We start from the raw sequence: 26,185 nt of genomic DNA on the forward strand, positions 1-26,185 counted from the left end.
CCGCTCTTCTACGCGTTGCTCTCGTCGCCTCTCGGCTTTTTTACATCTTACACACTACGCAATCTACACGCTATACGCTACTAGACGTACACAGACGCTCCCAGCAGTCAAGCATAATCGTACGCACTCATAGCCACTCGGGATTGTATGAATATGCGAACGTACGAATGTACGATAATACGATACGAGCTACACGTCTCACGTGACCACTACACTCTGCGGCTATTGGCCCTACTACTGCCATTGCGACGAGCGTCCCGTACTACTAGTGCAAGCGTACGGCGACCGACAACCCGGCTTCCATTCACCAATACATCTCAAGCTACGTGCGAAGCTACGAAACGACTGATTCAAATTGTACATATCACAGCGTACACGTGTACGACCGAGTCTCTATCACCCACACATCCCTGCCCGGAGAGTCAGCAGCTTCCCATCCTCTTTCCGTTTTCTCTCTTGCTTTTTATTCTTCTTCGCTCGTTTTTCTTTAGCTCCTCGTGGTTCTTTTTTTTTCTTTTTTTTTTCTTTCTTTTTCTTTCTTTCTTCTCTTTTCCGTTTTTTCTTCACCTAAACTCCAGTACATACACTGTCGGGGCTTCCATCATAATTTTTTTCATTCTCCATTTCATTTATTTCTCTATTTATTTGGCTATTCATTTATTCATAGATTGAGAATTTCTTGAGATTGCACGCTTACATTTTTCATCGTATTTTTATTTTTCCTTTTATTTTTCCCAAACAATTTAACCATCAACTATATGTTTATTTTTCTTTGAATAAAAATAGTATATTTTTCTTCTTCTTCTTCTTCTTCTTCTTCTTCTTCTTCTTATTATTATTATTATTATTATTATTATTATTAGTAGTAGCAGTAGTAGTAGTAGTAGTAGTAGTAGTAGTAGTAGTAGTAGTAGTAGTAGTAGTAGTAGTAGTAGTAGTAGTAGTAGTAGTAGTAGTAGTAGTAGTAGTAGTAGTAGTAGTAGTAGTAGTAGTAGTAGTAGTAGTAGTAGTAGTAGTAGTAGTAGTAGTAGTAGTAGTAGTAGTAGTAGTAGTAGTAGTAGTAGTAGTAGTAGTAGTAGTAGTAGTAGTAGTAGTAGTAGTAGTAGTAGTAGTAGTAGTAGTAGTAGTAGTAGTAGTAGTAGTAGTAGTAGTAGTAGTAGTAGTAGTAGTAGTAGTAGTAGTAGTAGTAGTAGTAGTAGTAGTAGTAGTAGTAGTAGTAGTAGTAGTAGTAGTAGTAGTAGTAGTAGTAGTAGTAGTAGTAGTAGTAGTAGTAGTAGTAGTAGTAGTAGTAGTAGTAGTAGTAGTAGTAGTAGTAGTAGTAGTAGTAGTAGTAGTAGTAGTAGTAGTAGTAGTAGTAGTAGTAGTAGTAGTAGTAGTAGTAGTAGTAGTAGTATTGATTACAATACAGATTAAACTATCGAAACAAAAAAAATAAAATTAAAAAAGTTGTTAGTAGGATAGATAACACGCACGGAATAAGTTACAATAAATATACTTCAATCTTGAGTAAAGATTGTATGCGAAGATAATTAGGTTTCAAACTTAGTTAGACATGCTTAGTTAGAATTAGTTAGCTACATGCCATGTAGCTACGATATAGTTGGACCAACTGGCTGTGTACTCACTCCATAAGAACAATATATACGAACTGTGCCACAACTATTTCCTTTATTATCTTCTAAATATTCGCCTTCTCACTTTTCATCACTTTTTCATTAACCATCGAGTAGATTTTAGTTGGTACAATACATACCTTCTTTGAACAATTTATTTAGATCTATTGGGAAACATCTTTATTATTAATGCAAAACATTTCAACAATAAAAAAAAATATATATATATATATATATATATATATATATATACTGATAAAAAATAATTAAAACTAAAATTATATATATTAAATATATTATAATATTCAATAAGTAATGCAATAATTAATACAATGGCAATAAATATAAATTATATAATCATATCAACAAATCGTCTTATAAACATATTTGGAAATATTGTTAAATATTTAGTTAAAAAATTTTATATTGTAAACCATATGTTTAAAAGATTAATATCATCGTCAATATTAAGAAATTAAATATTCTCGACTATATTCTTTTACACTGTTAAAATCATGAATATTTATAAGATAAAATAAATCAAAGATTAACATTAAGGATTAAGGGATATTTGATATTTTTATAAGGAAATATCATTAATACACACGTGAACAAATAATATCTATTTATAATACATAATGCTTTAATTATTTAATTAATGTATGTAATTTGATGAATGTCATATCTGAGAATACCATTTATCGATGGAATAAAGTACAATTTACTGAATTCTTATGCTTTTCTTTATTCGCATAATAATAACTTAAGTGTTTATTTCTTAATCATACCTAAAATATGATTTAATATCCTAAGATTTATACTTTAAATATTATATTTAATATCAAAGGACAATTATATAATTATATTTAAAAATTTATAATTATATTTGTACATTTAATAATCACACAATTGAGCATAAATGTTTAAAATCAAATTATTACATTTAATTACATAGTCAATTAAATTCATTAAGTTTGAATTATAAATTTTCTGATATATAGTATGTACTTATAATATTACATTTGTATTCATAATGCAACCTATATTAACAATATAATTTCTTTCGATAAAAGTATACTTATGCCTTGTTTTCGTTTAAAATAACAATAAATAAATAAATAAATATATGTATGTATAGATACCTAGTATAGATACATAATAAATACATATTTTATTATTCATAGTGAAAAAATTTATTATGAAAAAGTATTTTATGATATGTAATAGTTTAATAGTTATTTCATAACCGTACATAAATTAATAGGGAAAATTCTGATTTCTCTATATTAAATACTAATTGCAAATCAAATAGTTTATAAAATATTAATAACCTCGAATGCTGAATTGTTTATTACATTATTTTTCATCCGAGAAAATTTAAATTACACTGAAAAATTCATAGTATGTCATAAATTATCTCCTTTATTAAGAACGCTGTAATTAAATATATGATACTATTTATAAAAGGTGCTTTAAACAAATATTTTTGAAAAGCATATGACAAACGTTTTATATGTTTCGAATTTTAGTATGTAGTTGTACACATTGTATAGTATTTTTGAAAAGTACTTCCGCTTTCCAAGTAGCTTTTTTCAATTATTATATTATATCTAAGTTATCTTAAAATTTAATCCAATACTACTGTTTTGTAACAGATACATTTGTATAATGATAATTAAATGAATAAGTACTTATTTAAAGTAAATTTCTCGGAGTTGTTAATGTTTGGTCGGTCATTAATATTCTGAATTATTATATCATTCATCAATCAATCAAAATAATATAATAATAATAATAATAATAATAATACTAAATTTTTATAAACTTACATGCAGAATATGTTTAGGTTGCGATAGTGAGTTTTAAATTTAACAAAAATTCTTAATAACTTCCAAGATATACTATGATGTCTTATATTAATGTAATATATGTAGACAAATATTCTTTTGAAAATAAAATATTTCCTTTACTTTAATGTTGGATTAATTCTTTTATTATTTTAATACATATTAATTTTGAATTATATTTTTGCGTATTGGATCATTTGAAGAAAAAACGTTTTTTATTCTAAACGTTTAATGCTTAAACAATTGATTTTTAATTTGAGAATTATAATTTTTAAAATTCTAAAATTCAATTATTTGAAAAAATGTTCCATTAAATTCTAAATATAAGTTGATAAGTTTTTATAAGGTTTGGTTTTAATTTAGTCGATACCCTATTAAAAGTATCTTTATTCCTCTGAAGTTTATCTTGAAGTTCATTTTATTTAAAATATTATTTTGTAGCATCAAGCATACATTCATTCAAGCACATATTTATTCAAGATCCAGGCAATGATCCATGAAAAAAGAAATGTGTCTTTTTTTTATCTTAAACAATGATCAAAAAGGTATAAATTAATCATTTCAGTAAATTAAATTCAGAAGTTGTTAATAAAAACAATTTATCGTTAAATTATCGAGCCTTTGCAGCAAGCTCAAGACAACGTTTAAACTATAATATAACAGTTTGATAAATTACCATGGCATGACACACAACTATAGGTAGTACAACCGTAAGCTCAATGAAGCTTCCAAACTTGATCACATAACGATTAAACAAGCAAAGTTTGTGTGACTTGAAGTTAGTTATCAAATTCCTAAGTTTTTTTATATTTGTGCAGTATTATGGAAATAATGTATGTTATGAAAGTTGAATTTCACCGAAGATTCGAAAACAACTACAATATTTAAAAGAAGAAGAAAGTTGTTGTTAAAAAAGAGTAAAAAGAGCAAAGAGAAATCCCAGTCTAAAATAAATCGAATGTTAGAAGAAAGCGATTCATAAAAGAATTTTTAAGTAATATAAAATTTGAGAATTAGATATGAATGAATTATAAATTAAAAAGCAGAAGCAAGTTAATGAAATTTTAAATATTGAAATGTAGAAGAGTACATAAAACCACGAGAAAGAGAGAGAGAGAGAGAGAGAGAGAGAGAGAGGCAGGCTGTAAGAGAATCTACATTAACCAAACTGAGAAACATTAATTTTGATATTCTTAAGAAAGAAAATCCACTTGGCTTTCTTTTGAAAAGGTGCAGCAGTTATTGTTACATGATATTTATTCTTAAATATCACTTAAATATTGTTACTTGGAGTATAATTGTATGTCGAACTATTAACAAATACATGTATTCACAATAAATTACAATTTATCTTCATTACTTTTATAAGGGCGTCTATTTTGACATTATATATTAATTTTGTAATAGATTGCAGACATTAGAGTAACATTATAATAATTATAAATAGATGTAACTTTTGTAGCAAATGAATGAACGTGTTTTTATAAATAGGAGATATTTTATGTTAAATAAAATTATATTTTTGATTTGGAGTTTTTTTATGTTGATCATACATTAAGATGATACATTATGTTGGTACTTTACAGTCGCATTAATCATTATTATAATAATCAAGATTTTTTTCAACAAAATATATCGATTACATTACGTTTTGGTGTAAGTAATCTAAGTATAGGTATAGCATAAATTCATGAGAATTTTTATCGATATTAATACAAATTATTTAGCAAACATAAACCTTAAAAAATGCACTAACTATTATTTAAAAAATAAAACGTAGTCAAGTTTAATAAATACAAATTGGAAAAAAGTAAATAAATTTATTAAGTTATTAAGGAACTTTATTTCTTATTGCCACATTAAAATTAAATTATGTATTTACAAATTTTAATATGTTATAAAACATAACTATTAAATATTACAATAAATAATCAAATAATTATAAATACGAGTGACTAGATATAAATATCAATGTTACATTGTAAACGCATATCAGTCGAGTTTTGAAATTTAAATACGAATTTTCGTAACATCGACATATGTAAAAATAATTAAATTAGCGATAATAAAACCAGATTAATTATATTTTAAACGTTTTTTAATGAATTCATTTTTTACACTTTCAAATAATTAAAAATATTTCTTATAAATATAATTTTTTAATAATATTTTTAGTATTTTCAATTTTTTATCTATGTCATGGTAGTGTTTATAAAATAAAAATTGATTGTTAAATTAAAATTGTTAGATTTAAGATTATACGTTATAATCGGTGGAAAATAATGCCAAATAGTTTTATATATTATGTTTATCATTTGCAAGATTTTCTCTGGTAAAATAAATCTCAATGATAAAATCTGAATTTTTAGATAACCATAGTGTCTTATATAACACTAACAACTACTATATAAAACTACTATAGTATTGTTAGTATTCACGAGTAGTTTCATACGTTAAATCATAGAGAAATATTATATCGAACCTACTTACAAGTTATACATTGTATTTGTTGCTTTTTGTACATACCACATAGAATTAGTAAAATATTATATTATAAATTTATTTAGAGCGATCGATTAATTTTAATACATTTTTCCCGACAATAAGTCGTAATAGTTATTAAAACAGAAATTTTTAATATAAATATACATATAATAAAAGATTACAATAAAATCTTATCAAATAAAATGCTTGATAATTTATCAATTAAATATAATGATAATTAAATAGTAATTATTACAAAGTGCAACACATAAACTGAACATAAAATGTACTTTGTGAACTAAGTTTCTTTTAATATTCAAATATGTTGAAAATATACAAATAATATAGTCTGACTTTACTTTATGGAATATTAGTTACAATAAGCATTGCACTAATAAAATATACGATTTTAGTAAAGAGATTAAAAAAGTAAAATAAAAAATATTGTATAATAATTGATAATACATTATTGAGGGCTGAGGACATTTTCAAGCAGATCATCAGATGTAATGTCTACTAAATGTGATAGGGATTTGGAAAATTTCTCCTTCATATAATACCTACACATTTGTGCCATCGTTTAACGATACAATATTCTAATTATCTCGGCAAATCTTTTCTTTTATAATTCTTGTTCATTCTCGGGTTCGTAGATTTTTAGAATGCCACATATTTATCACATCACAACGTAATACATATACCTGAACATAATTGATTTTACGTTAGTGGCAATTTTTTCAATACAAATAAGATAGATGTGTTCTATATACTCTTAGTGGCCAAGTGGATAAAACATCTTCTTTATGAGTTCCTGCAAAAGGATGACCAAATAAGCATTCCACTGATTATACAGGCGCAATTTATCGAATGAATTTAATATTTTAAATAAGAATTATAACATATATACGGAATTTATTATAATCCCTATAAGCTTCATTAAAATGGTAAACATCGAAATGTTTGAAGAACATAGAGCGTAGATATTTATGAATTCTCATTTTGTTCTTCCCTGACATTAATAAGTGTTCCACACTATCATTTCGTGCAGCTCAACTGATTAATCATGCAAGACTAACAAAAATCCCAAGTTATATGTTAAAATAAAAAAAATATATATTTAAATTAATTTTAAATAATCTAAGTAACAAGTACATTGTGCAGTAATTTTCACGAGAGCATAATAATTACCTTTTCAGTAATGTCGACTGTATTGTATTTAAGGAAAATAATATTTTTATAAGAAAGAAAATAATAGAATAAAATAAAAAATACAGTCATCTGAATCACATAGTATGAAATATAATATTTTTATTCTTGTCTTATAATCTAATAACCATTGTTAGCTTTAACATTAATGTCGATAAATAAAATCTATCCGTAATAATAGAAAGAAAACCTATTTTACTTATTGTCTATGCGGTGTCTCGTTCAAACTTTTGATTACAAAAGATGTAATTTATTTATTTTTAATGGAATGATTTGAATATTTTGAAAGTGAACGAGTGTATCCATCTTATTTGGTATAAAATCTAAAATACGAGAACTCTAATGATATATTTTACGTATACCAATGGAATAAATATGTTGTTGCAACATCGTAATTATTTTTAGACAAAACAATGCTTTAAACTATATTTTTAATAGACCTTGAACAGTACGTGACATGGATGGTTTAATCAATGTTACAAGGAATTTTATGTCCGGTTATATTAATAAATATCTTTAGGAAATAATATTAACGATTATGCAGTGTTTTTTTATCATGATCGAATTATAGATATTCTAACGAACATGGTTAACTGAAATTTCCAATTTTTTGTTAAATTTTAAATAATGAAGAATATATTACACTTATTTAATTAGCGTTATAGTTAAAGATAAACATTAAACTTCAAAAGCATTATATTTTCAATATTCAACCTATCATTTATAAATTATTATAAACAGTTGGGTTGTAAAACAATCAAACATTTTATAAACTTCCAAGAGTTAACAATCTTCAATTAAGTCTTGTTTTCAGAATTTTTTTTTTATTTGTTAAAAATGTATATTTAATGCTAAGAGTATTTGGCAATAAACATCTATCTAAACGAATTTAGTTTATTTCTTTCACTGTCGATGTTTTTTCAAGAGAATTACAGTCAATGATAGTATAATTATTTAATAATAATAGACGGATATTTTGATACAGACTGATAGGTAAATAAAATACATTATCTACTCAAAAAGTCATGCATTTGATTAACAAAATTAATAATATACCATATTGCTCGATTATTTAATCTGAAAATATTACATTTCAAATTTGGATAAATTTAGATATGATACATTTATTAATTAATACGAAACCTAAATGATTACATTTTTTATATAAGATATGATGAAAAATACTTAGAATCAAAAGACCACGATATATTAGATAAATTTAGCATTTCATGTAAATAGAAAAATACTGAATTTTTATAAAATCGTAATAATGTATATAGAGACCTAAATTTAAATAAAGTACCACTTTAATTAACGAACTCAAACTGAATTTGCCCAGATTGTGGTACCTTTTATAAATATAAAAAAGATTTGCTATTCTCTAACTCAATTTTAATTACTCGATTTCAGAATTATTTATATTCTGACAATTAATGAAATAATAAAATATGTTTGAGAATTAGACGTTCGGGGATGAAACAGATTTATCATTAAAATTATGAGATTAAAGCATTTTAAACAAAATTATTCGCAAATAGTTAAAATTTAGTTATTCCGTTAGAAAGTAGATACACGATACTGATTAATCTTTGATTAGATAATAAAATAAAATATGCGATAATTCATTTATATCGAAAAAGTTTCACGAAGTGCCGCGTATTCCTGATTGCTAGAGCTACGCGAGACCAATTTAACAAATATAACATCCATGACATATTATAAACCTTCTTGTAATTAAAGGAATTATTCATATAGTTTTATTAATGCTAGTGATGATGCTTCGATTTAATAAAGTAATACTTGCCTTAATTTACATAAATCTATGAGATTGATTTTGAACGTATTTCAAGCTATCATTATACACGAACATACTTCATTTTTAAATATAAAACAAGTTGCTTACACATAAGACAGATTGCTTGTAATATTAATTTTATGAAATGTTCGTATAATTGGTTTAACGAAAAAATTCTAAAATTTGAACGAGAACAATTACTGTAATAATTATATTCGTTTTAGTTTTAAATAGTTTTTTTTTTTTCATAATAACAATCTCTTTACCGCTTTACAAACATTGTTGTTACACGATTTAGATGCAAAATTAAGTAGTCAAGATAAATCTCACGAGCACGCTAGATTAAAAGTTCTTGCTGATTATATCACCTAGAGTACCACTACATCAAGAAACTAGAAAATCGAGAGAAAAACATTCAATCGTGGTTAATATAAAATATTCATTATTCAAATGACCTATGCAAAAGGTGATGCAGTTTTTAACTTAATTAATATAGTTATAGTTTGCAAACTAAGATTGTAAACTAAGATAATTTATACAGTATAGGATTAATTTTTATATTATTTATTGTATAATGTAATAATACCAAGTAAGCATGATTCGCAATACTCATATATGATACAATTACGACAAATATTATATATTTTATAATTATTTCAAAGTGAAATTTATAAAATTTAACAATATTTATCTTTTTATTAATACAATTATAGTAAAATTAATGTGAAACTTAACAGACTATTAAGTCCGTTTATTGTATCAATAAAAAAATGGCTCATCGCATTATGAAATAATTTGAATTAATTGCAAAATATTAAGTAATAAATATTCTTATGCATAAACTTGTATATACCTTTAAATGCTGATCCATTATTTTACCAATATTTGTATTTTTTAATACAATCGTTGCCTAAATCCACTACGACAAGATGCTCATCAGGCAAAACGGCAATTCCCGATGGACGACGTAACTTTGAATTGTAAGAATCAATTTCTGATAAAAGAGTTCCACCGCCAAGTTTTAAAACTTGAATTACTGTATGTCCTTTTTCAGTACGAGAAGCTAATATTCTCCCTTCATTATCAATGGCAATTCCCCCATATCTGCCTTTACCTGAATTATAAAACATGTTTTAGAATCATGAATAAAAAGATAATTACACATTTTTTTAATTATTATACACCTTTTCCTTCGACATTAATTTCTTCTGTAAAGTCACCTTTAGCAGAAAAAACTTGAATACACGAACCAGCAACTAAAATTTCACCAGCTGGACCAACAGCGACAGATATTATTAACTGAAACATATTTTTCTTTCCAATCTGAAAAGTTTTAAGCAAAACCTCAATTAATTTATACATATGCTATAAATAAAATGATAATAGTTTAATTTTGTTAAAAACCTGAAAAAGAATTTTTCCATCACAGTCAAATACAAATACATAGCATTGTCCATTATCAGCAACTAAAATGTGTCCATAACTTCTATCCACTGCTACATCTATGGGTTCCTAGTTAAAATATAAAATTATTTTTCTCAACCTAAGGTTTAATTATTTAGTTTTAAGATTTATTTTAATGTTTAATAATTATAAAGAACGTACTTGAAAGGCATTATGTGAAAAGGATCTAATAGTATTACCAAGAGTGGTCATTTCTGTTACTGTTTTTGTTCTCCAATTTACAATCACCAAACCTTGTTCAGAAACTGCGATGCCTGTACAACTTCGCCCTTCTAATCCTTCATTATAAATATGTCTTTGAAATTCTAAATCATTATCAAGTACCTTCAATAGTTAATTATTAAAAATGAAAAATTAACTTCTTATATTCGCTAAAAATTATATTAGTATTCTGCGATGTACCTTTATTCTCGAATTTCCAGTATCTACAATATACACAATTCCATTATCATCTACAGCAACAGCAACTGGTTGATGAAATTCTTCTTTACCGGAACCTCTATGTCCATAACATTTTATTGGTTCATTATGCTCAGTTACATCAAAGAATAAAGGATAATCTTTAATAGTTCTTTCAAAAACTGATATTTTTAAAGCGTAGTGACCAGCTACCGTTGGTCGAAATCTAATTTCATATATTCCATTTTCAAGATCTTTAACTTCCGTTTCAACAGAATTTTCATTTTGTGACTGGGTATTGTCAGTTACAGTTAATTCAGCTCCAATTGGATCACCACCCGTATTTCGAGGTAGGCCATGATAATCAACTGTTTCCACCAGTACAGCATTCTGTAATTTGACTACAGCCGTATCTCTCAGTTTAGCCCGACATAAACCTTGAAAAACAAATGACTTTATATAATCTAATTGTAAATTTTTTAAATATAATACAAAATACCTGGTAATGTTGTACTAGATCTAACTCTTCCAAACCCATTAAGAGCTTGTTCCAAATTGTTAAGAGCATCATTATGATTAAATTCTGAAGTAATAAAAGCATTTTCCCTGGGTTCACTAAGTGCTACTACAGCATCTAACTGATCGGATAAACTACCAATTCTTTGAGTAATATTTATTACTTCAACCTTAAATATATTTATATATATATTTCTTATAATTACAATCAAAATGAAAGTAGTTTGAATATATTACCTGATACTGTAGGCCTTCACATTCACGTTCTACTTTGTTTTTTTCCGCTTCAATGAGTGCATGTTGTTCTTCAAGAACATGTTTTTTGTCTCGTACTGCTGCAATTACAGCAGCATGTAGTTCAGCTTTTCGCCTCTCTACTTTTGCAATAATGACATCAAATTCAGCATCCACTGCTTCCAAACACTTTTGTTTTCTAGTATCTAACCTTTGAAGCTCCGTACTTACAGAGTCTTGGGCTTGAGTCAACTTTTAAGCATATATTTTTTTATATTTTATTTATTTAATAAATATATTTTAATTATTTTCATACAATGTAATTGAAATATTACAATTTTTAATTAAATTTACCTTTGATATACATTCGTTAGCCTTATATAATAATATTTCCGACATACGTTTTATAGCTATACTAAATGGAATTATAGTATGTTCTGTACATCCGGGTGATGTGCCAGCATGACTTCCTCCAGTACATACTGTGCAAAAAACTGTGTCACATGTTTCACAAAATAATAATTCTTGATTTATGTGTAACGAACATTTTGGTATAACCTAAAGGAAATAGAAATTATTATTGCGAATGAAGAATGAGTAAATAATTAACTTAGTAGCAAAGACCTCTCTGCGTTGTCTAGACATTAAATCCAATAATTGATTAACCAAGAAACTTGGAGGCAGTGCTGGAACTCCACCTCGTGGAATGGTAATCAATTCTCTACAAATTGGGCATCGAAAAGCTCCAGCTTCGCGAGTTTGAGAAGCCGCTATTCTTGTGAGGCAATGTAGGCATACCTATGAAAAAATGAATAAATAGAACTTCCATTTTGTCCTTTAGTATAAATAGATATTGTATTAAATAACACCACGATTCAGTCGATATATTATTTTAATATTCATGCTATATAATACTTTTTAAGTATTTTTTATCTAACTATCTGTAAATAATTTTATATCTTTAAAATAAAATTGATTAACTTACTGTATGAGAACATGGTAATAATTTGGGTGTATGTTCGCTACCGTCGTATACACAAAGGCATGTGCCGCATGTCAAAAAGCTTTCGTTAAAATCTTCATAATTTATGCTCACTGTTTCCACAAGCATTGAGCTCATACTGACCATCCTCTCCCCCAACCGAGTCCTAAAATAAATTATGAAAATTTTTAAATAATTATCTTTCGAGGAATCCATCGATGAATTATAACAAATTTTTTTTTTCTTTTACTAACATAATACAATATTATAGTTTAAATGCATATTAATCAATGAAAAAGTACATATATTAAATAAATTATATATAATAAAAATGTAATTAATATACAAATAAATTTTTTTTAATATTTGTTTATGATAAAATTCTTTGAAAATCATCATATCTAGAATAATATTTTCTTTTATTATTCAATAATACAGTTGATTATCAACATAGAGAGTTTCCAAATATAATATGCAACTGAGAATTTCAATAGAACCACGGTTTACGTACATATTTTGGAATGTGAATATTTGCATTCTATTCGTCAGTAGAACAACTATTAATGCTTTAGCAACCACTTATCCTCTGCGAAGAAAATTTTTTTCCCATTTACAATATTGAATTTTTTTTATTTAGAATCTTATTCGTATCGAAACTTCATTTATATATCTCTTCATTTGGATATCTTGGAGTGATCAAATATTATCATTACTGTTAAAGAAAAGATATAAATAATAAAAATATACAAACATGTTTAAAAGTCTACAAAACAAGAAGAAATGAAAATATAATTATAGATTGCAAAAAAATTAACTATAAAACAAAATTTAACTAACAATAAGTTAAAGAGAAGAGTATTAAAAAGAAGTATAAAGAAATGATAAAGCAAAAAAAAATGTAGCTAAGGGTTTGCATTCTGAATCCATGAATTCTGGGAAATAAAATTCTGAACTTACTGTACAGAGAAATTGTAGTGTTTTTATGATAAGCAATTCCGAGACATGTTACCTCTTTCGGTATGTAAGTCTGGTAAGCAAGATAAAAAACAATGAAGAAATGAACAGTGAACATATAGAAGTAATCGTATATCACTTAATAAATTTTTAGTTTAAAGAGTCTCAGGAATCAAACAGTTGCTAATAATGGAAAGCAGCGTTGTGAATATATATATATATATATATATATATATATATATATGCGAGCATTGGCTCGTTACAGTAAATAATATGTAAGAAAAAAATGTTGGGAGACAAAAAACAAAGATATATAAAGTAGACTAGCGACGATACGTTCGTTCCATCTCCTTAGTCCAGCTCTCTTATCTTGCAAGAGTGCAGGAACTTAAAGTGCAAGCAAGTATGGAGCGCGATGGTTCTCTTGGATCTCAGGCCGATAAACTCAATTCATATTGTACGTTGAATTGCCGGTACAAATCACAATCAAAATATCACTGTTATAATACGTTATCTCTCCTCTACGGCTCTTAACTCTTAAAACTTAATCCCCTAAGCATTCATAATAAACACTGATGTTTGTTGCGATCTATCATCTTAACACATAACACTATTAAGTGCGTCGCCGCGATAGTGGAATAAAGAATACACTTTATTTAATATAACGTGAACTCTCTATTTTTTTCTTTCTTTTTCTTCCGCAACTTTGGCCACACACGCGGATACGAGAATTTCAAACGACGTTAACCGCGAAGCGTGTATTGTATCAGACTAAACCTAAAGCCTAAGCGCATTACGAAAGTTTCGATTGGTCGTCTACACTACATTCTATGACTATACATGCATGTTGCTTTTCTCCTTCTTTGGTTTCGCAAACGCTTGAGAGCTAGCCAGGGCAATTTGCTCGAAAGACGATAAAGTTCTTTTTACAGTTTTTTTTTTTAAGTCTGCACCAGTGTCTGTTACTGCGTTGGATGTAACATCAAAACAAACGCGTTTGGTTTCTTTCTCTTACACGCGTGCATGACCAAGTCATGCGAAAATGATGTACTGACTAATTAAAGAGTCAAATTGAGTCCTATTGCCTTGTGCAAGTACCACAATGGTAAAACGCGGCTGTATCTGTTCTCTTGTTAGTGCGTACATATGCACAGCGTTGATAGACTTTCGTCTCTCTCTCTCTCTCTCTCTCTCTCTTTCACCTCCCCCCCCCCCAATCCGCCGTACTCTGTCGCTATCGTACTTTTTTTACTCTCTTACTCTGCTTAGTCGTGTCCCAAGTGTGCAGTCACACTTTACCTACACCATACCACACTTTACTGGAAAGTGGCAAGAGACGGAGCGGCTGCGGGTGACGCCGAAAGAAGCGGGGAGTATATGGCGTCTCACGTTTCACAGCTGCACACGTTTTTCTTTTGCATGAACGTATGATCGTGTAAAGTCAAGTATTAAGGGAACAAATAAAATAGAAATTTATATAATTAGTTTGTAAACGTTAATTAATTGTTTATGGGCGCGCGCGCGTACGTGTGTATATTATTCTTTTTCAAGAAAGAAATTAAAATTGGTATTATTCGATTGCTTATGCGTAATTTGCAATAATTAAAAATTTAAATTCATCGCTGAAAATCATCATCAAAATTCAAAATCATTCAAGCTATATTTTTAATTAATTGCGTCATGAATTTATTTTAAAATGATAAATAATTATGTAAATATTTAATAGTATTATCCAGTAAACGACTAATTACACAATCGGTTTACAAATGCATTTTATAAATTTATAAAAAGCTCGTTAGAAAACGATTAAAATGAGTAAAAAAAACAGTAAGAAAGTGAATTAAATTGGAAATTACTAGCAGAAGTATCGTTTGACTGGGCAAAAACTTAATATTAAACGAGAGATCAAGTTAAATGGTGTGATTATCATAAGTGTGATCATACAAAAGAAATAGTTGTAAGATAAGCATTCGTTAACATTATTAACACAAATTATATCTTCGACCTATACATAAAAGATTAATAAAAATTATAATAATTACCTATTTACAATATACGTGCCGTTCCTTTAATTATGTTAATATGGTTTAATGAAATTATTTCGTCAGAAATGCTGATTACAATAGTACAAACCGTTTTTCAATTCTATATCTTTGTATACGTATGTATTAAGTTTTCCATTCGAATCGCAGGAAAACCTAGACTATCCAGCATAAATACGGACAGAATATCCGAAGAGATCAAACATCCGCGAATCATGTCAACGTTAAAGTTCCATAATTGCCAAGTCAAAGTACCGAACTAATGAACGAACGGTGTTTATCAATTTTATACGCTTCGTTACATGAATAATTGGTAATACATCGCATATATTATAGTAATTTACGAACACGGTAATATATCTTTATACATAACTTTTTTTCTTTAAACATAATTCTTTTTTTTTTTAATTTTGTAGGCTACTGCTTTATACACACATATAAAATAGTATCAGAATTATTTCAGTAATTTTTTAATCTGCATTTGCATAATACTTTTTAATGGAAGTGAATAAGATTTTAAATCTAATTAAAATAAAAATTAAAAACATTTTGTTTTTCAAGCAATTCAAATTAAATTATGTTCTTTGATATTCTTTTAGCGCTAATTAATTGTTACTATTGCTAACCAAATATGTCAAAAAAAAAACTTTCTTTTTTTTAACTATGATCTTGCATCACGTGATTTGTTCAAATTCTAGTAAACTAGTAAAAATACTGAAACAGCGAATTTTCACGAAGCACATTTTTTTTTCTATATATAATTTACATTAATCGTATCTCTCTCTCTCTCTCTCTCTCTCTCTCTATATATATATATATATATATATATATATGACGATTAAAAATGTAATAATATTACATATGTAGTAAATAATTTTAGAGTGCTCGAATGACTTAGTACAAAACTACATAATATGTAATGGCAGTTGGTCAGAATTGTTATATTTTGTATTTTTGTTAAAAAGGCAAAGAATATATACGTTTATATTGTGACATTTTTGGATTTGATACTATTGATCATTACGATTTATGTTTACTAGATGCTGCTGCTAAAATTTAATAGAAATCACATTGAGCAATATATAATGTAAGCATAACTTTCTGAATTTGATCGATTTTGAATTACCTTCCACTAATTGATATTTATAAAAGTTTGCTATCGATCTGTTTACCGACACATGTATAAAAATTATAAAGATAAATTTAACATAAATTAAATTAAATTGTGGGTTAAATATAGATAAGTAGATAGTGAAGCGGTGAATAGTATTCTATCCTTTCTTTTTCACGAGTGAATCATTTATTTATTTAGTAATTTAATTTCTTTCCACTCCTATTGGTTGCATATATTAGTCCTCTCCCATGTTCATATCCAACACTATATTTCCTCGTTCTGATATTTGCTTGTCATACATTACAGTCTGTCTTTAGACAATGGTTTTTCATTTCACGATCGTGTGATTGTAAATCAGGCTCCAAGGTATTCCTCGTTATTGATTATCAAATTTAACATTGTATTAAAATTGTGTAAGGTTAGCCCTTAGCTACTTAGACCGCTTCCGTATACATTTTTAACGTTTTTAAAAGTCTTGATCATTGTGTGGCATCTCTCGGAAACCTTGATTACCAGTATTGTACTTGAAACACTTTTTTTTATGGGATAAATGAGTAGATTAAGAACAATCGAAAATAAATATAATGAAGTTTTATGGTTTTGCAATAATTTCTATGTAGATACTTGTATAATACGTCGAGAGATATTGCGAACGAATGGGAAGTAGTGTAGTGATTGATTATACACCTACAAATGTTATAGATATTTGTTAAGGTACTTTTTAATTTATAGTAATTAGAAATATGATAATATATAAAAGTAAATCTTGTATTCTTTCAAAGAGTACATATTACTTACAAATAATTTACTAACTAGTCCAATCAATCGAAAAGGATATGAATTCATTTGTATTCAATATATATACATACATAGATATATATTTATTTATTTATATCCTGATTATTTTACATCCTCGCAATAATTCTCATACCATATGTACAATTTTCATGTAAATATAAATTTTACACACGTTTTATATAATATGAAGGATTATTGAAAAGATTATTGATATAGATAAAAGACTAAAATTGTAAAGTATCATTATACAGTAACTTGGTTACTTCTTATCCTTATTTAAAACAAAATTTAAATAAATTTTTTATTGAATTATAAGCAAGTTTTCCACTATTATTTAAACTTATATAAGAATTATATAAGATAATAATTAATAGTAATTGAAATTTTATTTACAGAAACTTTGAAATATTTATATGTAATAATTCTTACTATTAGATTTAAATTAAAAATATTATCTTACAATTTATAAATGTATCTATAACAAGAATAAATATTAATATTTAATGTTTTGAGCAAATTGAATATATTATTTAAAACCGTAGAATGTTTTATAATATAATAATGACATTCTTATGATACACGATTATGATTATTTATGCTGTTTATATTATGCCGTTTTTCAGCGATATTTTTTCCCGAAGTAATCTATCAGGTTAATTGTTTAACACGATCGCATGTATGGGGATATTACATATATTATAAAAGAAAATGATTCCTACGAATAAAAATCATAAGATATATTTATTTGTATTTGTTTTATTACGGATTAATCATATTGTCTTCAAAAGGATTTAATAAGTAAAGTAATTAAATTTATATTAAATAATGTATATGTACACTGTAAATTCATTTTTATTTGTTTATATTCAATGCCAATATATAATTAAATTTTTATTATTTTTGTTTAAAACGGTTTTCTTTTAGTATTTTATAATATAATAGTATTTATCTTTGCAATTGATCTTAATTATTACATTATATTATCTCTAACATTCGTCTTTATTAAAGTTATATATTACAATTAACCAATATTAATGCTACTATAAAGATAATAGAATAAAATACTAACAAAATAAGTTAATAGTGTTAAGAAAAGGAATTAAGTACAAATGAAAATTTCACTATAAAAATATCTACAGTGCAAAGAGCATTTTAGCAAGAGAAAATGTCGGAAGGGGTAGATGTTAAAAAATTCTAGTTCATTTAAACTTCGGTAAATATTGGTTATCCTGTTTGTATTAGAAAAGTATTCGTAATAATTAAGCTGCTATCTCGCCATTAGATAAGAATTCTGCTTCTCACTCTCTTGACGCATGCGGTTTGGCAAAACTCTTGGTATTAAATGACAAGGGATATTGTAAAATTCAAATAAAATAGGATCGCTCGAGACCATATCAACTTAAAATTTTAACTAATTAAAAACTCACATAAATGGACAGCAGCTCATGTAGAGCTTTGCGGTGGCAATACTTTCTTGTGACGTTATTGACTAATTCGTTGGCGGAAGAATCTCGAGCGGAACACGGATCTTTTGCATGCAGAGACGCTAGTCGATTGATGAAAGGGTAATGTACGCCACGACTGCATCGTACATTACCCCCGATCAAGCCATTTACGGTTTAGCTACTCATACCACTCGCTATTGCCCAACTTGAGTGGATACTGCTCCGACGACGAAATCCAATCCGTCTTCTTTGAGCTTGGGCATGCTTAACTTTAATTTTGGTTCGATCTAGTTCAAAGACACCAAGTACGCAACGACCTTCTTCTCTTTTCTTAAAAACCGGCGACCCACCGAGTGCGGCTAACCGCGATAAGCGAGTAGGTTTAAGAGTATGGGTGGGTCAGCGATATCGATCTTCCAGGAGCCAAATGTCAACGGAGGCCGTGACCACTTGGACAAACTGGAGTGCTGGAGTAGCTGTCCAAACCGAGGAGACGGCGCGACGCGCAGCCCCCGGCTTTTCGAGGCCACGATGGGCCGCGCCAGAGATTCGATTCAGGCGTGCAGACCTGAATTGAAGTCGCGAGGAGTCGAGGGTTTACGGACCACTGCTCCCCCGCAACGACCGATCTGCGCACTCCTGTTCTTTGCAGTCCTGCGCACCGGCTCTGACTCCGATGCGCAGGCGCCCGTTTTCAGTTCGTACCAGTGCCCATGCCTTTACCACTTGTCCCTCTCGTTGTCTCGATGTGCTCGACCAACTCACCATCGACCTCCAAAGCCTTTAATTCGACATGCTCCCAGTTACTCTTCGTTTCCTCGCGATTTCATTATCACACTCCCGATCCCAATCCCGATCCCAATCCCGGTCCCAATCCCGGTTCCGATCCCGATCCCGATCCCGATCCCGATCTCGATACCAATCCTCGTCCCGAATATTTTTTTACACCTGATTTACTTGCATTAGTTTCCCGATCGTTATCGATTGTACAAGCCCTTTTCTTACAATTATAAGCTGACCTGCTCATTTCACGTATAGCGAATACTAATTAACGAACGTATCAAATGGCACATATTATTAAATGTTACCAAGTTTTTTTTTGGTTATTTATGATAACAGTCTTGATTATCCTATGGCCCACCCATTCTTACGATTCGTTCTTTCTTTATTTTTTTTCACGTTAATTATAAAATAAGTATATTGTAATTTCGTATTTTCTGATATTTTCCTCATCTTTTAAACAATCAATCGTACAGTTATTTGTAATTTTTTTTTATCGAGTAAATACATTATAGTTAATTCCAATAAAATATTATCTTATATACTAAAATATTACACTATACATATCTATAATTTTTCCTTCGCGTTCATTCACTCGAATAAATAATCACAATAGTCGTATGTATAAGCTAATGTAACATTAAAATTCATATCACATAAAACAAGTCGCTGCACTTTTATTATAGTGGCATACTTTTTTACAATCGAGAAGTTTCATTTGGGTAAGTTTATTTAAGTTATTTATCTAGAATCAAAATTTGTTATAATCATCAAATTCAAAACTTTAATGAGTGCGTATACAATCGACTCATTAATATATGAACTACATTATGTTAAGATAAATCATGAAATGTTTGATCGATCTTTCATAATTTTACTTGTTTAAATATTTTTGTACTTTATTTAAATTAGAAAACATAAATCATTATAAAATAATTAAATATATAGAAAAAAGTTAAATTTGAATAGACACCTGTGCAAAGGAAATATTTAATACTTCATAATATCAACAACAATAAACTTTATTTATAAATAATGTCTTCAAAATAAAATAATATTATTTTATAATTTTTTTAAATTTCGTACAATTAAGAAGTTATTTTATCGCTGCACTAACCCCAATATTATCCCATGACAACTAGTATATACAAAATTTATAAAAGTATTTAAAAATATAATATTTATTGTATCTAAAGATATTATTATTGGCAATATTTAAAAAATTAAACGATACGGGATTATAATAGAAAATTGATATTTCAAGATTATAATAATTGAAATTTGTCTTTGAGGATACGAGATATAATTTATTATTCAATTAACTTTTCCAATAAATATTGACATTTTTAATTATAATTTATTTATGCACTTATGCCATCGTTATATAAACTGTATTATTATTTTATTTTAAACTAAACTATATAATAATATTTGTTATTAATATTTTTAATCTTCTTTATCGCAATGTCCTCTAATCCAATCTGCATAACTGAAAACTCGAGTAAAAACATCCGGCTTTCCTTTAGCACACGGTGTTCCCCATGATACAACACCAATCTGAACTTGATCCGCTACCAGTGGACCACCCGAATCACCCTACAGAAATAATTAGAAATATATTAAAAATATGTTCTTTAAACAGTTCATTAAAAATAATTAATCAAATAAGAAAAATTTTCTAAGGGTTGACAGAAATGATTTTATTTTAAGTATAATCAATGATAATTGTACCATAGTTCTGCTTTGCTTATTAAATCTATAAAGATATTTGAGAAATAATGCGTAAGAATATGTTTAAACAAGTACAAAAGCAAAAATTTATATTACAGATGTAGTATTAAAAATAATCGATCACATAATTTATATAATATTTATCTATAATTTTTCTATATACAGTTATTAAAATGGCTGATAGAAATTTAAATTCAATATATTAATACAAATCCAATAACAATAATAATGCATGATATATAAATAATATTTGAATAATATATTATTATAATCTAAAAATATTTAACAAATCTATTTCACACAGCTTTAAGTCATAGTACAAAGTGAAAAATGCCATGCTCCGTGAAAACTAAATAAATAATTATTTTAAAACATATATTATTAGTTGCCTAATACCTTAGTTAAATTATCCATGTGTATAAAGAAACTTTACTATAAAATATTCTATAAATAATTCGGGTAGGAACAATAAGTTAGCTATATTTTTGGATTTCATATTATTTATAAATTAATGAAAAGTTTCTATCGATATTGTATAATAAATATTTGCTTAGCAATTGCCTAAGTTATATTAGTAGTGTTAGTAATCACTAATAAATACTCTATAATTATCTCTATACTGATTAACTCTATAATAATCTATAACTCTGTATAATAACAAATTACATTGTAATTATATGCTGCATCAGCAAAGTTCATTGAAACAAGTAAACATTGAAAGACGACAACGAAGGATAAGGAATTTTTTATAACTATCAAACAAGTACAGATTAGGTAATTATCAAAAATGGTCAAATTTATAATTTGATGAATGCAAGAAAAGTAACCATCGCATACGCAGATAAGGACTTTAAATTAAATTCTTTAGCGCGTAGACACATTATTACGTACGTTCTAATCTCATTAATTATAAACTGCTATTGACTTAAAAGTGTTATTTTTATTCAGAAATACTCGTTGAATTTATATAGGGTGATTATTATATTGCTATATTACTTCCGTTACTGTTTGAGAGGAATATTAGGCGTTTATAACATGATCTTGTTAATTAAATGATGAAATGTAACTATATTCAGTATTTTCCTAACTGATATTTTCTGCGCCTATAAAATGAATAAGACTCATAATAGATTGCGGAGAATATAAATAATAGATGTAATATGTATTTATTTATATGATTTCAACTAATTATAGCCATATGCTGTAAACGAGGATTCTACATAAGTATTAAAACATTCCGTATAATAGGAGATTTAGCTTTATCCGCTCCAAGGGTAACAATGAAATTCATTCAAATATGATAAATGTGATATAAATATATAAATTTAAAATTTTCTTCGTATATGATTAAAATTTGAATAACAAAAGACACGGAAATAAGAATAAATTTCAGATTAAAAAAAAAAATCTGGAGTGATTATTGTTTGTTGATACACATAATAAATAAGACTACCACTATTAAAAGCTTTAGTCGGTAATATAAAATTGTATTTTAAGGTACTACTACCAATGAGTGAGAATATAATTATTATGAAAATTATGAAATATATAATGTACTTACATTACAACGATATTACTAAGTTAGAAAATTAAAGAGAATTTAGCAATTCATAAGAAGCAAAGAAGAAAACGGTCCTCTTCCTTAAAATAATAATAGCCAAGCATTATTTAATAAAATAAAAGAAAATATCTTTTTTAAAAATAAACTATTATCAGATTTGTATTTAATGAAATCGGTGGAAGGTAATTAAAAAGAAAGATAAATTATATATAAATCAAAATATTGTAATATTGATTGAAGTATTTAAATGCTTATAAATAATTGAATTCAGAATTTACTGTGTTATAGTTCTCCTGTTATCTATATTGATTTATAATATGTTGCTAGTCTTTATTTATTTTATTAAAAAGAAAGATACTTTCTGAGAGCTTTTATTCAAGTCATATATGTACAAGTGATATATAATATATATATTAACGGAGTAAAAAATAATACTTAAATAGAATACTTATTCAATTTAATGACGTTTCTATTAATGCAATTATCAAGAATTGTATGTAATGTTTTTATTATATTAAACAATGATTTTGCTAAATAATTGTTAAATATCAATTTTAATTGCTTCTAGAGTTATTAAATATACAATTATATTAAGGGAGACTTATAATTCTGTTAGCTATGCATTAAATTATAATTATCACCAATTTTATAAATTCTTAATTAGGTACACTTACATGGCATGCTCCTTCACCTTTTTTTGATAAAGTGCAGATATTTTTATTTGTTACACGAAAGCTTGTATTTAAACATTCATGTTGATCAATAACGCTCAATTTGATGTGTTGTAACTCATTAGGTGGTTCTCCTGGATACTGTAAATGCATGACACACTGTTATTATCTAATAACAACAACAACAATAATAATAATAATAATAGTTATTTAAGATAAAGCTTTTTTGATATTGTTTCATATAACGTGAAAGTTGAACAACTTATACACATTGTACATTCCATGTGTATCATACGAAATATGTATACTAATTCTAGAATACTGTGTTACATTCGTTTACTTATAGATTTCCGTACATTTTATCTCTAATCTTTTTGCAAAAATAAATAAAGCATTTATAATGTGTTATATTATTTATAAAACTATTATTTAGTTTTGAATTAGCAATGATTGACATTATATTCACTTGCATATGTATTTTGAATTTGTTTTAGAAATAGCATATTTCTATAAAGAATTTAATATAAAATTATTAAAATCTCTCATAATAAGATACATATTAGAGAGAACTGAACTATAATATATGTTATAAATTTATTAATTGCTTACAAAATACAATGACAAATGAATATTATCAGCAATATATTATAGCTGTTTCATTAACAATTTATTAATCTATTGCACTGCTACGTATAAAAAGTGACATAAAAGGTTGGCGTTAATGTAGACGATTTAAATTTGTAAACGATCTATATATTGAGGTTTCATGAATAACTACGTGCAAAAGAACTTTTTTTTAAACGTTCAGTATATTATTGGAAAGAAAAATTTCATTAAATTATTAATATCAAATTCATTGTGAAACGAGAAATATATTGCAAACCAATACATTATAATAATGCATGATAAGATAATAAATTAATATGTATTTATATCGAAATAATGCTAATAACAAGTAATTTTAATAGATTAATAAACAAAATATTAATGAAAAGACTACATACACTAGTCGTACCCCATCCGGATAAAATAGCAGGATAATCGATTTTATCAAAATTTGTGTCCGGAAGTTTTATCGGTTGGATCTTTTCACTAAATTCAATATCCTTTTCCAATTCAATAAGTCCGATATCGTTTCTTATAAATAAAGAACTATATTTCGGATGGCTAATGATGCGTTTTGATTGGTAAATGCTTCCACTTTTGTCGAGATAATTGGTACCCACCACAGCAGATATTGCCGTATTATTGAATCTAGAATTGGAGAAAGGATCTTAGAGAATTAGTAAAGACTATTTATTATATATATGTTTATTTAAATATTTAAGTGATTTGAAAGCTTAAAATGTATATTAAGCTTCGATATAAAAAAGCAAAGATTAAATTTTACATAATTAGGAAATACTAAATAGAGGCATAAATTTTGTTTGAATCTCTTGAAAAGTATTTATGCTTTAATTTTATTTTTAAATTATACGTAGGATTATTGTTGTGTAATATTATTGTTAGTTATAATTTGCTCACCCAGCTAAGCAATGAGCAGCTGTCAAAATCCATCGATTATTTATTATAGATCCACCACAAAAATGGCGATTGTTTATTCTCAAAGAAACTTGATATGGATATTGACCGTCTTCTGCCGCTAAACCTCCTACGATTTTCTGCTCAATTCTTTCTGTAAATATATAAAATATATTAATACATACAATTTAATGCATATGCGTGTGTGCGTGTGCGTGTGCGTGTGTGCGCGCGCGCGCGCGCATGTATCTCTCTCTCTCTCTCTCTCTCTCTCTCTCTCTCTCTCTCTCTCTCTCATTCTCTTTGTGTGTGCATTTGTGTATGTGATAAAATTTAGATATAAAATTAAAAGAATAATAAGTATAATAACTGTTAATAACTATAATTGTAATTAATTATTTTAATTGTATGTAATTGTATTATTTGAATTATGTATACTCTTTGTTTTACTTATTTGTTCATTACCTATCGCCAAAACTGTAGAAAAATAATGGAAATTATCCAATAAACTACAAATGACGATAGATTTAATAAAAAGTATAACATTCATAGTTAAACGTATAAATTTTTCTAATGATTAATTTACTTAAAATTAAAAAATTTATGACGAATTTTCAACTTGTTTTTATATGCAATTATTTCTGAAATCTTCTTTCTTAAATACAAAGAAGATATAAATACTATCAAATAAGAATGTAAACTATTAACTTACCTGAGAGTAGATATTTCAATTTAGGTTAAACGTTTTTATCACTGTAAAAAAGTTACGATGTATCTTGCGTAGCTGTGATAGGCATAAAACAAACCGGATGAACGATAACTCAACTAATGACGATTAAAACGAATTACTTGTGTTTGAAAGAAAATTACTTTTCATCAGAATAAATAATATTATCAGGTATTATTTTAGTTCAGTATAAAATGAACAATAGTGCTATTTAAACGTCCTAAGACAATTTTAATTTATAATTACACATCCAGTTTTATTAAATTAATCAAAGAGACCCTTATATAAATGTGTGTACATT

At 27.0% G+C, this 26,185-nt stretch overlaps 2 protein-coding genes across 6 annotated transcripts; both read right to left on the bottom strand.

The window, feature by feature from the left end:
* Positions 1-6,271: 6,271 nt before the first annotated feature.
* Positions 6,272-19,493, bottom strand: LOC105369015 (tripartite motif-containing protein 2). 5 transcript variants are annotated; one of them, XR_913126.1, is made up of 14 exons: positions 13,831-14,664; positions 13,052-13,252; positions 12,544-12,706; positions 12,183-12,356; positions 11,913-12,116; positions 11,562-11,810; positions 11,308-11,494; positions 10,812-11,245; positions 10,551-10,733; positions 10,350-10,457; positions 10,130-10,268; positions 9,799-10,059; positions 6,715-6,755; positions 6,272-6,645 (listed from the first exon to the last, which is right to left on the bottom strand). XR_913126.1 is itself a non-coding variant. In XM_011508244.1 (13 exons), the coding sequence occupies exons 2-12, from the start codon at positions 13,075-13,077 to the stop codon at positions 9,821-9,823; spliced, it is 2,106 nt and encodes a 701-aa protein (XP_011506546.1). In that variant the 5' UTR covers positions 13,078-13,252; positions 13,831-14,663; the 3' UTR covers positions 6,272-6,755; positions 9,799-9,820. The 5 variants fall into 5 exon arrangements, 4 of the variants coding, with proteins under 4 accessions (XP_011506546.1, XP_011506547.1, XP_011506548.1 ...); XM_011508244.1 differs by having other exon boundaries at positions 6,272-6,755; positions 13,831-14,663; XM_011508245.1 differs by lacking the exons at positions 13,052-13,252; positions 13,831-14,664 and adding an exon at positions 18,876-19,493 and having other exon boundaries at positions 6,272-6,755.
* A 1,587-nt stretch (positions 19,494-21,080) lies between these two features.
* LOC105369016 (chymotrypsin-2-like) lies at positions 21,081-25,718 on the bottom strand. The gene is made up of 5 exons (XM_011508248.1): positions 25,623-25,718; positions 25,161-25,311; positions 24,641-24,890; positions 23,640-23,777; positions 21,081-21,269 (listed from the first exon to the last, which is right to left on the bottom strand). Exons 1-5 carry the CDS (start codon positions 25,705-25,707, stop codon positions 21,120-21,122), a joined length of 774 nt encoding a protein of 257 aa, XP_011506550.1. The 5' UTR covers positions 25,708-25,718; the 3' UTR covers positions 21,081-21,119.
* Positions 25,719-26,185: the final 467 nt, after the last annotated feature.

This window comes from Ceratosolen solmsi, unplaced genomic scaffold (genome assembly GCF_000503995.2).
Source record: "Ceratosolen solmsi marchali unplaced genomic scaffold, CerSol_1.0 scaffold1, whole genome shotgun sequence".
Taxonomy (NCBI): Eukaryota; Metazoa; Arthropoda; class Insecta; order Hymenoptera; family Agaonidae; genus Ceratosolen; species Ceratosolen solmsi.